Here is a 14,356-nt window from a genome sequence, read left to right as displayed (position 1 = left end):
CATGTTTTCTGCCTTGACATCTCTATGGAGAGAAAAAAACGATCTGGCACTATAACCTCTTCTTCCCCTGGTTACTGTCCCTCAATTTCCTCTTTCTTTGGAAGCCTTTCCTCAGACAGTCGAGTACTTTGGTTCTGTGAACAAGGAGGGGTTATTTCTCTTTAAGCAAGTGATTTGCATCAAGTCAGAAATCACTGATTTACAAGTAATTAAACTGAAAACACTTGGCACAAGAACATTAGTGTAAGGGGAAAAAATGGGCCAAGGATAAAACTGTGGGGAATATCAATATTTATGGTACCGTTTTTGTTTTTTGTTTTTTTTCTCAGAGGGATAAGACTATAACTCGAAGCAGGGGGTGTCTTAGAAGCCAAGAGAATAAAAGGATGAGAATGCCCATGAATGTGGCCTGAGGGGCTCATTAAAATGAAAACTGAACTCTGTAATAACGAAAGCTGATTACTGAAGCCTTTAAAACACAGACTTTCCAGCGGAAAACAGATGAACAGTTTGTGAAAGAATCTATTTGCAGAAGTTCAGCTTCCATGGGTACTTTTCCCCAAAACTCATGTGCCTGAAAACATGCTTGTACCTGAGGAGCTGTGCGGGTTCTCCTTTCTCACGTCCCTTCTTCACAGCTGCTCTCTGCTCACTCTACAAAGATGCCTTTCATCCAGCACCTATGGTGCGTTTCCCACAGTATGGAAAGATACCCTAGGGCACCAAAGAGAGGGTCTGAAATACTGGTATCCCCAGTCAAGGCATCATAAACCAGAGACGGGGCTTTGGGTCTTCCCTGTCTTATACAAGTTTCCTATAAGGCCACGGCATTAGAAATAATGGCATTTTAGGCACTGGAAATAATGGTCATGGATGAGAAATAGGGTATTTGGACCTCAGTAGGAATACTTTTTACTTAGAAATTGTGCTTTCTTCATCCTCCAACCAGGGGGATGCTTTTCCCTAAGGCAGAGTCTTGATACAGCAAAGAGAACATCAGAAAAGATACTAAATCCCAGTGGCTTATTTCCCCAGGCAGCCCACACGGAGCTAGGTTCCAGGCCCAATCTGGCCAGCCAACCATTTTAGAATTAGAATTCTAAACAGTTGGTTGCCATGGGGACGTATATCATGTTTATTAAATTCAAAAACCAAGTAAATGTCTTCTGACGGAAAATAAGCCTGACTTAGATGGTTTACTATGGAGCAACTGCCATGGCAATTAGGCAATGTGGTAGACATTCTCCATAAATTGAATGAGCTAAATCTGTGGCTCCAAGGCTCCAGAAAAATATATTTTAAACATATGATCTGATACAATTTTTAAGATGAAATCCTTTATTGGTGAAAGTACACTGAAATTAAAAATATTTCAATTTTCTCAACCATTTCTAAATATATCCAATTAAACAAGGTATTGGGTTGGCCAGAAAGTTTGTTCGGGCTTTTCCCAAGATGTTATGGAAAAATCCGAATGAACTTTTTGGCCAACCCAATACTTCTAAGTAAAAGACTAAACATGTATAAGAACAGTCATTTGATGAATTTCAGAAGAACACTTTTTGGTATAATTGATGGTTTCCAACTCTCTGCTTTTAACAACATTGAGAGAAGACCTTATTAAGCTGTCAGTTGGTAATCATTTAAAATCTCCTGATGATAGACCAGTATGTGATTTTAAGCATTCCTTCCTGTCTACTTATGTGAATAAAATTTCTCAGCTCTTATATCTATTTTTTTTAAAGACCAGAATTGATTCTAAACCTAGCTTCATTCTAGCAATAATTATCATCCATGGACATATAAACTATTTTTAAAAGAACAGTTCTATCATCTCATTAAGAGATGCATTTCCAACTTTTTAAAATGTTTACTTAACTTTGTGATATATTTTGCCTTGATCAACTGTGTGCTAGTAACTATAACTCAATCGATAAATGTTAACATTTAGAGACTTAACAAAGGAAATTTTCACCATCTTCTAAAGTTCAATTTAAATGCATATTTTTGCTTCAGATAAATGACTGTGTGATCCATAAAAGATTTTCAAGCAAAAAACTTATAATCATTAGAGTAAAATTCTATGAGGAAAGCAAATGAAAGTAAGAATTACAGGAGGAAAAAGAACAATGTAAATTTCCAAATGTTAAAGCAGAGTTTATTCATGTTTTTTTAAAGGAATGATGGTGGCAGTGATGGTAAGTATCAGATTGCTAATGGTCTTTAGATTCCATTAGGCGTACTTTAAAAGAACAGGCCAAGTAGGCCAGAGACCTGGGACAGCCGGTGCAGGCCCACTCTGGCTGAGTCGGGAAGGAAATCAATGTTGACCTTACAGCTGCTCCCACCTCCCCGCTGATCCCTCTCCTTCCTCTCAGGCCTTCCTCCAAATCTGCCCTGGGTTTCTCTATAGTCACTCCTCCTAAGGAACAAACACAAAAACTGAGAAGTTGCCTCTCTTGACGGCTTTGAAGTTTAGTGAGAAATTTTGAAAACAGCCAAAGACGAGAATGCCCGATGGAGGCTGTTCAGACATCAAGCTCTCTTCAGGGTGGGATGGGGCATGAGGAGACACCTCTCACAGCCTCCATACTACCTGGCTGCCCACCCCCACTTCCACCAGGCATGCCTGGCCACAGACCCAACACTTTTCTAGGCACACAGGTGGTTCTAAACAAGTACTTGTTGAATTAATTAGCCATTTCTGTAAATAATGTGAAAATATCCAAATAAATTGTTCAGTTGTGCCCTGGGCACAGGTGAGCCATACCTAGATGCAAAGCCTTTTTATGATAAGGGGGAAGAGAACTAACTATTAACAGAACTAACTATCCTATACAAGATGGTTTGCTTGTTTTACTTCATTTAATCTTTCTTACAATTCTGTAAGGATTGTTACTATCAGTATCCTGAGTTTACAGCAGACAAAGATTCTCCAGGAGCTTAAATAACTTAGAAAGTCATAATGGAGTAAAAATATAATTATTTCCCAATGACTTTTAAGCTTCAAACCTTTTCCCAATAAAATTTTAATTATCAAACAGATGACAGTAAACTGTACTCAGAGGAAGGATTGGGGGCCCATAGCCACCCTGACTGTGCAGCCTCCAGCCCTCATCCACCTCCCCCTGCAGAACCTCTTACCCCAAAGAAAACCATCAGAAACCCCTAGATTCAGAGACAGACACAGCCTTTGAATCCCAGCTCCACTGCCTGTGAGCCATGAATGCATAATATGTCTCTGCTTTCTGTTTGTCCATCTGTAGCAGGACAAAGGGTTGTCCTGAAGCAGGCCAGAAGCATCATGCACACAGATGGTATTCAGCAAATGGCAGCCGTGTGACCTGCTCCTGTCTGCATGATGAGCAAGCAGTAGAGGCTAGATTCAGCCCCAGGCTCAAGACGTCAGCTCTCGTGCCTTTCCTGCCCCCCACCCCCCAGCAGCTCCACGCTCCTAAATAGAACATAGAGAAAGGGCTCAGGACCCAAAGGCAAGCCAGTTTAGGAGTGAATCTGGAATGCCAACAAGAAAGAAATAACACTGGCAAACAGAAATTTTGCAAAGGAAAGCACTGGCTCCACGCTTCCAGACGGCTGAAATTCCCCCGAAACTGAACTCAACCGTCTAGGAGGAATGGGTACAGTGTGACCAGGCTGATGGGAAAACAAATGGGGTCAACGTATTTGACCGGGGAAGCAGTGTTTAACCTATCTCGAAAGACTGTGTTTAAAATGTAAGATGTCTGAAATTTCTTTTTTAATCAGTTTGCAAATGTAATATAAATTTAAATATTGTGTAACAAATTGTAAAACACTTATAAGACAAACATTAAAAAAAAAAGAATACCAACTATAACAATTCTACACAATATACCAAAAATTAGATCTTTGAAACTCCTTGAACTTCCGATGAAAAGTGAGAGGGGATACATAGTTTTTCAAAATTATTTTAGAGATATACAAGGAAAAGGTTTGAAGACCACTGATAAAGCCCATTCCTTCAAACAGTCCAGGTGAGAGGAGCTGTCAGTACCAGCAGCCAGAGGGAGGTGGGCCAAGGGTCAGGACGAAAGAGACCAGCCCCACTCCCCGCTGAGGGAAGGGAGCTATACCCATAGAAGAGGGGCGGGGAATGCGTGGAGCCAGGTTCTGAGGAGGGTATGGGCGGAGAGAGGACAGCCCTCTACTTTATCCTCAAAGCTGGAAGTTTCAAAACTAAAATTCTCTGATATTATTCAAACTCATTCCAAACAAGTGACTTCACCATTTACAACCTGCTCCACTCTTCCTATTTCCTAGAATCAAAATTTGCTTTTGAAGAGAAAATTTGTGTGTGTGTGAAATATGAATAATGCTAATATCCAAATGTGAAAAGTAGTCAATTTTTTTAATCAATAAAATACTCATTATAGTAGGTTTAAAAAGACAAACTTTAAAAAGCATCCAAGCATCCAGAAATAGAACCTGTCCTGTACTTTAAGAACTGTGTTTCAGGAGAAATCTAAGGCATGCTGAAAGAGAGGAGTGAATGACTGAGCACCTGAAATATAGGATCTCATTTTAATACAAACCGCAACCCTGTGAGGCAGCTAGATACTATCTCCAGTTTACAGGTGGGGAACTGAAACTCAAAGAGGTTAAGTAACTTACCATTTAGTTAATATACAGCAGAATGAGACTCCAATCCAAGTCTGGCTCTAAGGGGAAAACTCACTATTTTCCATCCAACTATGTGGCTCAAGGTAGCTTTTGAATCAGAGACTAAACTATGTTTAATTATGTAGTGTTAAGTTTACTTTCTCCTGGTCTTAATTCTTTGAAAAATTGAAGCCTATATAATAGTAACTCAAATAGTAATACAAACCGGGAATCTAAGAATGTTTCATTCCCTCCTGTTGGGGTAAGGGGTTAAGAATAGCTTAACAGAACACAATACACTGAACATTACCCCTCACTACTAATTACCAAATGACCTTCAACATAAAATATGCAATTCTCTGTGGTTGCTTGTGTCCTGTTTCTAAGATACCAGATATAAATTTCTCTGGACTTAAAAAGGAAAAAGAAAAAAAGCAAGGATAGCCATAGCAAAAGCAAGGATCAAAAAACTAGTGAATAAATAAGGAGCATGTATCTTGACTGTGAATAGCTAAAAATTTAATTTCAAAAGTGCAATATCATTTTTAGGAATTTATGTACTGTAAACATTTTCTGCTTACTAAGTTCTGAAACATGAACCAAATTCCAATATAACTAGTTCAATGATTCAGTGACTTAATACCACCATGCTTTCTCTTTAATTCAGTAAACTCATTAGGAGGAAAAAGCACTCACCTGATAAGCACGTCATTAGGCCCAAGGCAAGCATAGCACCAGCCAACACTGTCAAACGATTATAGCGCATTGCCATGATGGCTGCTATAAAAAATGTCTTATCACCCAGTTCAGATACAATGATAACCGATATGGCAGCCACAAATGCATGTATAAATCCCAAATTAGTTTGGGTAGCTGGATCTTCTTTATTGGTATGAACTGGAGCAGCTGGTGTAAATCCTTTCTGAAATTAAAAAAAAATACATATTTATCAGCTACTTTTTTGAAAAAATGTCATTATTTTAAGTTATTTTATTTTGTATGTGAATTAAGGTTGTTTTTCTGTCATGGTCATTAGACTTATTTACTGTCTAATCACTTTGAAAGCCATTAGCAATGACTGAAACCTCTGATGCCTGCTACAATGGAAATCCAAGTACAAGTCTACAAAACAATTAAAAAAAAAAAAGAGTAGAGACCAGCTATATCCACACATCAAAATTACCTTGTTTTCTAAGTGTGAGTTGAGATTTAGTTCTTAGCTATGTCTCATTCAAATTTTTATTCATAACTTGGGTGTAAGACCCAAGGTATGCTTATCAAACATTTAACAGGAAGCTGAGAGAAATTTCATGAACACTTACGAGAACAAAGTAGGATCCGGAAAGCTCTCAACAGCCTAGAAGAAGAGTTGGCTCTAGCTAAGATGAGATCTAATATAGCTGGATATATGGTTGGTCCTACACTAAAAATATCCTAGGCTGAAATGTGGCCTAATGAAAAAGATAAGCCAGAGTCTCAGTTGGTGTTTCAACTCATTTTGAGTTGAAAATGTGACAAAGCTCCAAAAAGGCAGCAAGCACTTTAAGCACTTTTCAAGAGTTAGTGACAAGCCCATCTTCTGTGCTGCATAGCCCTTACCCAAAGTTCTGTACTGGCTCTGAGGCACCACATTTTAAGAAGGCACTGCCCTCTGAAGATTACTGCAGACAAAAGAGACTCTAAAACCAGGGACTGGTAAGCAACAGCTAAGAGTAAATCCAGCTGAGAACGATTTTTACGTTTTCTAAGGGTTTGCAAAAAAAAAAGAGAGAGAAAGAGGGAGGGAGGGAGGGAAAGGGATAGAGGGAAGTAGGAAAAGAAAATTATGCAACAGAGACCTTAAGTAGCCTGCAAACATGTGGCCCAAACCTAAAATATTTATAATCTGGCCCACGACAAAAAGAAAGTTTGCCAACTCAGGCTCTAAAACAATCACATAAGGGACCAGGAAGGACTGGGTGGCTATGTTCCAATAATTGAGAAAGTCTGATGAAAGTCTATATGGTCCCAAGAGATAGAACTAAAAAATTATAGGTGGCATGGCAGGTTGTAGCTTAACACACAGAAAAGATTTCTACTCCACAGAAGCCCCCAGAGGCTGAAATGGACTTCTACAGAGGGTAGCAAATTCCCTCCTCAATGTGAGAGTTCCAGAGAAGAGAACCACCACCTACAGGAAGTGTGCTCATCAGAGGTTCTCAACCAGGGCGATTTTGTCTCCCAGGGGACTTCTGGCAAAGTCCGGAGACATTTTTTTGTCACAGCTGGAGGGAAACTAATGGCATCTAGTGGGTGGAGGCGAGAACTGCTGCTACGGACAGGACATAATGCGTAGGACAGCTCCTCACAACAAAAGATTATCTAATCCAAAATATCAATAGTTCCCAGGGAAGAGACCCTGGACTAAAGGAATCACTTCTAAAGGTCTCTTCCAATCCTAATTGCCTATCTTTAATTAATTTTTAAAGCCTATGAGTCTCTAGAAACCTGAGGGATAAAAAAGAAAAAGAAACCCAAGAATGTATGTGATTTTTGACAGAGTATAAAAAGAAGTACTTTTATTCACAAAGGCTCCAGTCAGAGATAAGAATAAAATCCTAAATTTTTAGTGTGCATGTCATTCCTTAACACATGACATAAACTTGACTCCCAAATTCCACGATAAAGATCAGAAAACTTTAAGCATTACTCAGACTAGACCTCTGAGCTAAAAATTGGGGAAATTTAACAATTTAGAAGATACTTGGTGTGAGGGCTAAATCAAAAGGGCAGCCTCGGAAGCCAGCTCTTGATTAAGCAAGTACCATTTTAAGGGATTCTAGCTTTCTCTCCATTATCATTTTAATTCCAACTATGCTGATCTTCTTGTCTCTTCCAATACCCTATGAGCATTAAGCATCATAAAAAATGTAAGCATTTTCATTCAGCTTTCACTAATGCAACATTTTCCTCTTGGGAATACCTTTTGAATGAAAAAATTTCATTGCAAAATATTTAGGACCTGAAATCCAAGAAAATTTTTTAGGAATAAATATTCCTATACATTTATTTACAACCAATTAGCTACAAGCTCAAACAGAAAATGTTTACTTTGATGAGAATAAAACTTGCCTTGCAAGCACAAAGCAAAACAAAACTACATATTCTTAAAACCTTTCTATATACAAAGCACAAGAAAAATTAACTTACAGTTTTTGTTATATATTGAGCTGGTCCTGGATAGCCAAAATCAGTGTTAAACAGCCACCAATCATGGTGTGATAAGAATTTAAAACAAAAGTACCAGGGTATTATGAAGATAGAAAATTTTAAAAACTTGAAGTGTTAATAAATAGGGGCCGAAAATGATCAATTACCATTCATTCATTTGTTGTTGATCAATTGCCCAAGTGATTACTGTGTACAAGGATCTTCTCCTTTTCCTAATTCACATTCAGAGTGACAGAATGTACTGGTTTAATAGGTGGGCTCTGGAATCAGACTTCCAGGGTTCATAGCGAAGGTATTACTGGTTACTGTATGACCCTGCACCAGTAAGTTTACCTCCCTGTGACTCAAGTTACACCTCTAAGATGAGGGGTACCTACACCTTACAAGGTTGTTGTGAGGATTAAATGAATTACTATACATAAAGCCCCTAGGATACTGCCTAATATACAGTAAGCACTCAGTCAGTTGTTATAGCACACCACAACGTGACCAGTTTAATCTTCCTAAAATTAATTTCAGCATGACCTTCGTATGCCTAGAACATAAAATGCAAATACTTAATTCTGGTAACTATCCAACATGTCCCATCTAATCACATACCAATTCCCAAAGTGAACCTTAGTGAACCTCCCTAATGAAGGATGAGCCAGAGCAGCACTGTCCAACAGAAAATAATGCAAAAGCCACATAATGTAATTTTAAAATTTCTAAGGGGGGCTTCCCTAGTGGCGCAGTGGTTAAGAATCCGCCTGCCGATGCAGGGGACATGGGTTCGATCCCTGGTCCGGGAGGATCCCACATGTCGCAGAAGAGCTAAGCCCTGGAGCCACAACTACTGAGCCTGCGCTCTAGAGCCCGAGAGCCACAACTACTGAGCCCGCGAGCCACAACTACTGAAGCCCACGCGCCTAGAGCGTGTGCTCTGCAACAAGAGAAGCCACCACAATGAGAAGCCCTCACAACGAAGAGTAGCCCCTGCTCTCCGTAACTAGAGAAAGCCCGCGTGCAGCAATGAAGACCCAACACAGCCAAAAATTAATTAATTTTAAAAAATTTTAAAAATAAAATTTCTAGGGAATTCCCTAGTGGTCCAGCGGAGTTAGGACTCCATGCTTCCACTCCAAGGGGCACGGGTTCAATCCTGGTTGGGGAACTGGGATCCCGCAAGCTGCACACTGCAGCCCGAAACAATAAAATAAAATAAAATAAAATTTCTAGTAGCCAGATATTAAAAAGTAAAAACAGACAAAATTATTTTTAATGTTATTTAATTTAACCCAATATATCCAAAATACTACTCTAGGAATATTTTTCAAATGACTAAATGAGATATCAGTATTTAACCCTCTTTTTTTGTTCTTACCAAATCTTCAAACACCAGTGTGTATCTACTCACAGCACACATCTCATGCACATCTCAGTTGGGACCTGCCACATCTTTTCAAGTGCTTAAAAACTGACACATGGCTCATGGCTGTAGTACTGGGCAGTGTGGCTCAAGAACACTTCAAGTTTTTCGGTAACACAAGCCTTCAGTCATGCAGTCCTGCTTCCCTTCCTACCTTCCTATCATCATGCCCCTATTCATCCACATTCCTCAAGAGCCAACTTATGTTGAGCCTCTTGAGCAAGCCACACCTCAACAACTCCAGCCTCTTAAGGATCCCACTCCCCTCAAACTGCAGGCATACTGTGGGCAATAAGTCATGGGAAGTACATGACTGGAACAAAGTTTGAGGTAGGAACACTCAGGGAGTTAACCGTTTTGTCCTAGAAACGCGTACAAATGTAATGGTATCATTTGTAATAATTAAGAGACAAAAATAACTAAATGTCCATCCATAAAGAACTGGTTAAATAAATGGTAGCTCCATGTACTGGAATATTATGGGGCTAAAAATAAGAATGTCTTATATACACTAATAAGAAAAAAAAAATCACTAAGACATTTTTAAGTTGAAAAAAGTACGTCTTATGTACATAGTTATTGTATGTATGTTGTGGGGCGGAGAGTTAGGTAGGTATATGAAGTATATACACAGTTGCTAATGAACCGGAAATCTCAGGACACAGTAACAGTGGCCAGGGAAGGAACCAGGATGACTAGAACAGGTGTTGGCAAACTTTTACTTAAAGGGCCAAATATTTAACCTCATGGACCGTAAAGTTTCTTTGGTAATTACCCAACTCTGAGGCTACACCCTGAGATCAGCCATAGGTAACTTAAACGAATGGCCTGGCTCTATTCCAACAAAACTTTATTTACAAAAACAGGCAGTCAGTGGTAAACTACAGTTTGCTGACCCCTGAGCTAGAATACAAGAGGAGGTGACACACTTCTCACTCTACATGTTTCTGTACCTTTTGGATTTTTCACCATGCACATGATTAAAGACACCTATTGGGCACCACTTCAAAAATCTCTTGACCCAATCTCTTACTCCAAGGAATTGGAGGACCAATTCCTTGCAGGCTGTAACTAGCTTTAGGCAGATCCAACCAGAAATTAAGCACGGTGCACATACTTACTCACTACACTACCCAGAAGTATACAGGAGTTAAGCCCTGTGGGGCAACCTTTGACCAATGCGGAGGAATCGATTCTGAGGTTCATTACATTAGGCTCCCAGAAAGTCGCAGCAGGATTCATACTAGTCACTCGTGGAGTGGCTAACTTCAAAATGCATCAGGTACATGCATTCACCTTCTGCCCTGGACTGGCAATTTGGGAAAATACAGGCTTTATTCTGATAACAGGGAGTAAACCACCAGATGAATGGTTGGGGTAAGATAAGAAAGATAAACTGGGCTTGGACCGAAAAGCCTGGACCAGCATAGAGGCAAGCGAGAAGCCCTTTAAAGTTTCTGAGTAGAAGACACAAACATAATTAAGGCACTGTGACTAACAGATCGGGACAGAAAGTAGAGAATACAGGCCACTGGACCAATTAATTACGAGTAGGAGGTCTGCTGCACAAGACCAATGTTGAAGACAAAATAAAGGAAAAAATTCCGTACATGATGAAAAAGAAAAATTAATAGAATTTTTAAAAGGCAAAGAATCAAAGATGCTATTCATATTCCCATAAGGTATATGGGAAAGAGGAATAAAAATAAGGGGTTTGGTTTCACACATGTTCAATTTGAGGATAAAAAGCATTTCAAATAAAGCTTCCCAAGAAGTCATCAGAAATGAAAACCTGAGTTTAGGCCAGCACAGCCTCAAGGTATGTATTTGGTTGCTGGCAACCTGAATTTATAAGCTAGAGCTTTGCAAGACTAGATTTCTAAGGGCAAAGGCAGAGATTACATTGAAAAAATGAGCCTTAGACAATGTCTATATTTAGGGAAGGTGTGGAGGGGGGAAAAAAGGAGAAAATATTGTCTTAGATATTTAGAGGCGCAGGCAGGAGAACACCACAGATGGTTCAAGTTAGGGGCAATCACCATTTCACTGAACTGCTAACTAAAGGCCAGGGATTTCCATATACATTGTTTTGATACTCAAAACCTTAAAGCTGTTATCCCAACTTAACACAAAAGGAGAAGCTGAGAACCAATAGGGTTAAATCATTTCCTCAAGTTCATACAAACCAAGATAGGGCAGGACTCTTAAAAAAGTGGAGAGATAATAGTGTCAAACGGGAACTGAAAAAGAGCCCTGGATTTAGCAATTAATTAGGTTACAGGTATCCTTCAAAAATGAAATTTCAATGTAAAGACATGGGCTGATGCCAGATAACGGAAGACTAAAGTAATGTGAAAAAGCAGCTAATTCCCTAGTTAAAAATTTCATTTACAAAACTGAAGAACAGAAACTTATGCAGCCAAGGAGAGTTAAATCATTGGCCTTTTTTTTTTTTTTTTCCTCCAAACAGGAGAAAACTGTGGGCATGTGTAAGCAGATAGAAAGGAACCCAAGCAAAGGAGAGTTCTAAGATACTGAAGGGAAAGTACTGGAGGTCAGAGGAGAATGGGCACATGGACAGAAAGAAATATGGAAAGGGTGATAGTTTTGTCCAATTCAGAAGAAAGGCAGAAAGTACTGGCATAGAAGAAAATATTTAGATTAGTAAAGGACAGCCACATGCAGCAGTGACTATAATTCCAATTTTGGCATTCCACTAGTCAGTTACACAGTGTTAAAGTAATGAAACAGAAGTGTTTTCCTTAGTACAAATACCACCCTTTCAGTATTTTAATTTGGGTCTGAAACTCAGATCATTTAATTTGGATCTGAAACCCAAGTTATTTACATCCTGATAGCAGAGTCAACAACTTATAATTAGAAAACAAAAAAAAAAACCTTACTGAATAAAACTCTTTACTTTAAGTTAAAATTAGTTCCAAATTGAAAAATTGTTTAAAAGCTCTCTCATTTAGAGAGTATCCTTTTATTCTTTCATTTTCTTCAAGAGACAAAAATAACAATTAACAATGAAAAAATAATTCCTATTCTAGTTCCAGAGCTCAAATGAAGACATACATGACTGTAATGAAATTGATACAGATACCTGCATCAGAATCATCTACACGTGATGAACTAGAGAAGATGAAGATGCTTCCTTTGGAACAAAATCTAGAGCCTGGTACCAAGAAAAAGACTGATGTCCCTGCAAAAACAAAGTCCCTCAACAAAAGTTACCACGCAAGAGGTGAGATTACTTGAAGATAAATAAGTCACACGAAAAGACTTCCCTGGTGGTGCAGTGGTTGAGAATCCGCCTGCCGATACCAGGGACACGGGTTCATGCCCCGGTCTGGGAAGATGCCACATGCTGCGGAGCAGCTGGGCCCGTGAGCCATGGCCCCTGAGCCTGCGCGTCCGGAGCCTGTGCTCCGCAACAGTGAGAGCCCCGCGTACCGCAGGAAAAAATGAAAACAAACAAACAAACAAAAAAGTCACAGGAAAACGCTTAGAATTGTCTTAGAACTGTCACCTTGCCATTACTTTATTGTATAAAGTCAGAAAAACCTTTCAGAAAATGGAAAAATGTGCACAAAAATACACGTGTAACTTAAGCCATGACACCATGGATAACCTTGGTTTTAAAAGATTGCATTAAAATAAATAAAATTATATTTTATTATAAATTTTCTTTATCACCTTTTTATTTGTGGATGTTTAACTTTTTTTTCATAAATTTATTTTATTTATTTATTTATTTTTGGCCGGGTTGGGTCTTCATTGCTGTGCGTGGGCTTTCTCTAGTTGTGGTGAGCAGGGGCTACTCTTCCTTGCAGTGTGCGGGCTTCTCATTTTGGAGCACAGGCTCTAGGCATAAAGGCTTCAGTAGTTGTGGCACACGGGCTCAGTAGATGTGGCTCACGGGCTCTAGGTGCACGGCTTCAATAGTTGTGGCACACGGGCTTAGTTGCTCCATAGCATGTGAGATTTTCCCAGACCAGGGCTCAAACCCGTGTCCCCTGCATTGGCAGGTGGATTCTTAACCACTGCACCACCAAGGAAGCCCTAGCTTGTTGATTTTAAATAATATTTTTTATGAATGTTACTGTTAATTCATATTAGAATAATATATTTAACAATTACATTTTTATAAATACATTTTTATTTTAATGAATCTTTAAACAGCTTTGTTTTATGTTACTGTTTCATAATGTATTCATAAATGTTGACATTTGAAATGTATTAAGTGTATTTAATTTCACTTTTTTTTAAATGAATTGCTTTGATAGCAGAACACCAACAGATAAATGCAGTAACATCATGATCGTTTCGTTCTGACACAGCAATCATGAATAAGGAAAGGGTCTTCATACCCTTGGCATCAGTCTTAGCTGTAAGGAGGCTAGAATTGGGAGTTTGGACTGGATAGAACAGGACTGCAACTTAATGAAAATGGAAGAAAGTTTAAAATATTGTGTGGAAGGCCTTGATGTTAAAAGACAATAGACAAAAGAAATGCCAAGAAACAGTAAAGTAGAAATACAGTAAGGAGAATTTGTACTGGGTTGAGTGATAGGCTTCTGTGGCTTTATCAACAATGCTTCACAACCAGAGCAGTCCTTCACTGGCCCTTCCAGAATATGCAGCAAATTATAAATTACCTCTGTTAAATCTAGCTGATTTCCCCCAACTAAAGGGACTTAATGCTTCTTGTACTACATACTCTGCCCAAGGAAGGAATAAGAAAAAAAAAAATGAGTATGTCACTAGAAGTAAACTGCAAAATGAAAGGATCCCAGTGATCAATAGTGCTTTTTTCATGGGTTTGTAAATTGGGGTTTATTTTTAACTGTCAGTTTAACTGTAACCTCCCTAAACTTTTTTTTACCTGATTATAGAGAAAAAAAAACCTATTGGAGAAAATCCTATTAGAAGTTCAGTAATCTTGCTTTAAAGCACCCTATAAGATACAACTACATTTTTATAATACATCTTACATTTGAAAGCTTTCCAATACATTTTTTTCCTCTCCATTTTCAGAAGTCCAAACTCACATAGTGTCATGAAAGTATATATTTAAATATCCTACCCTTTTAAAAG

At 38.7% G+C, this 14,356-nt stretch overlaps 2 protein-coding genes across 4 annotated transcripts in view; one reads left to right on the top strand and one right to left on the bottom strand.

Moving 5' to 3' along the window:
- The window catches only part of CLOCK (clock circadian regulator), a 161,551-nt gene extending 148,833 nt beyond the window's left edge, over positions 1-12,718 (top strand). The window contains exon 24 of one of the 2 annotated variants that reach the window (XM_067036131.1): positions 12,310-12,718. In XM_067036131.1, coding sequence (XP_066892232.1) covers positions 12,310-12,387 — 78 coding nt within the window. In that variant the 3' untranslated portion in view covers positions 12,388-12,718. The remainder of the gene's footprint in view (positions 1-12,309) is intronic. The other variant, XM_067036130.1, reaches the window with a different exon arrangement.
- TMEM165 (transmembrane protein 165) overlaps positions 1-14,356 on the bottom strand; it is a 59,663-nt gene that overhangs the window by 42,862 nt on the left and 2,445 nt on the right. For both annotated transcript variants that reach the window (XM_059067593.2, XM_067036146.1), the window contains exon 2: positions 5,335-5,560. In XM_059067593.2, coding sequence (XP_058923576.1) covers positions 5,335-5,560 — 226 coding nt within the window. The remainder of the gene's footprint in view (positions 1-5,334; positions 5,561-14,356) is intronic.

Source organism: Kogia breviceps, chromosome 6 (genome assembly GCF_026419965.1).
Source record: "Kogia breviceps isolate mKogBre1 chromosome 6, mKogBre1 haplotype 1, whole genome shotgun sequence".
Lineage (NCBI taxonomy): Eukaryota > Metazoa > Chordata > Mammalia > Artiodactyla > Physeteridae > Kogia > Kogia breviceps.
The sequence above is the reverse complement of the archived record's forward strand: the minus strand, read 5'-3'. Positions and strand labels throughout refer to the sequence as shown.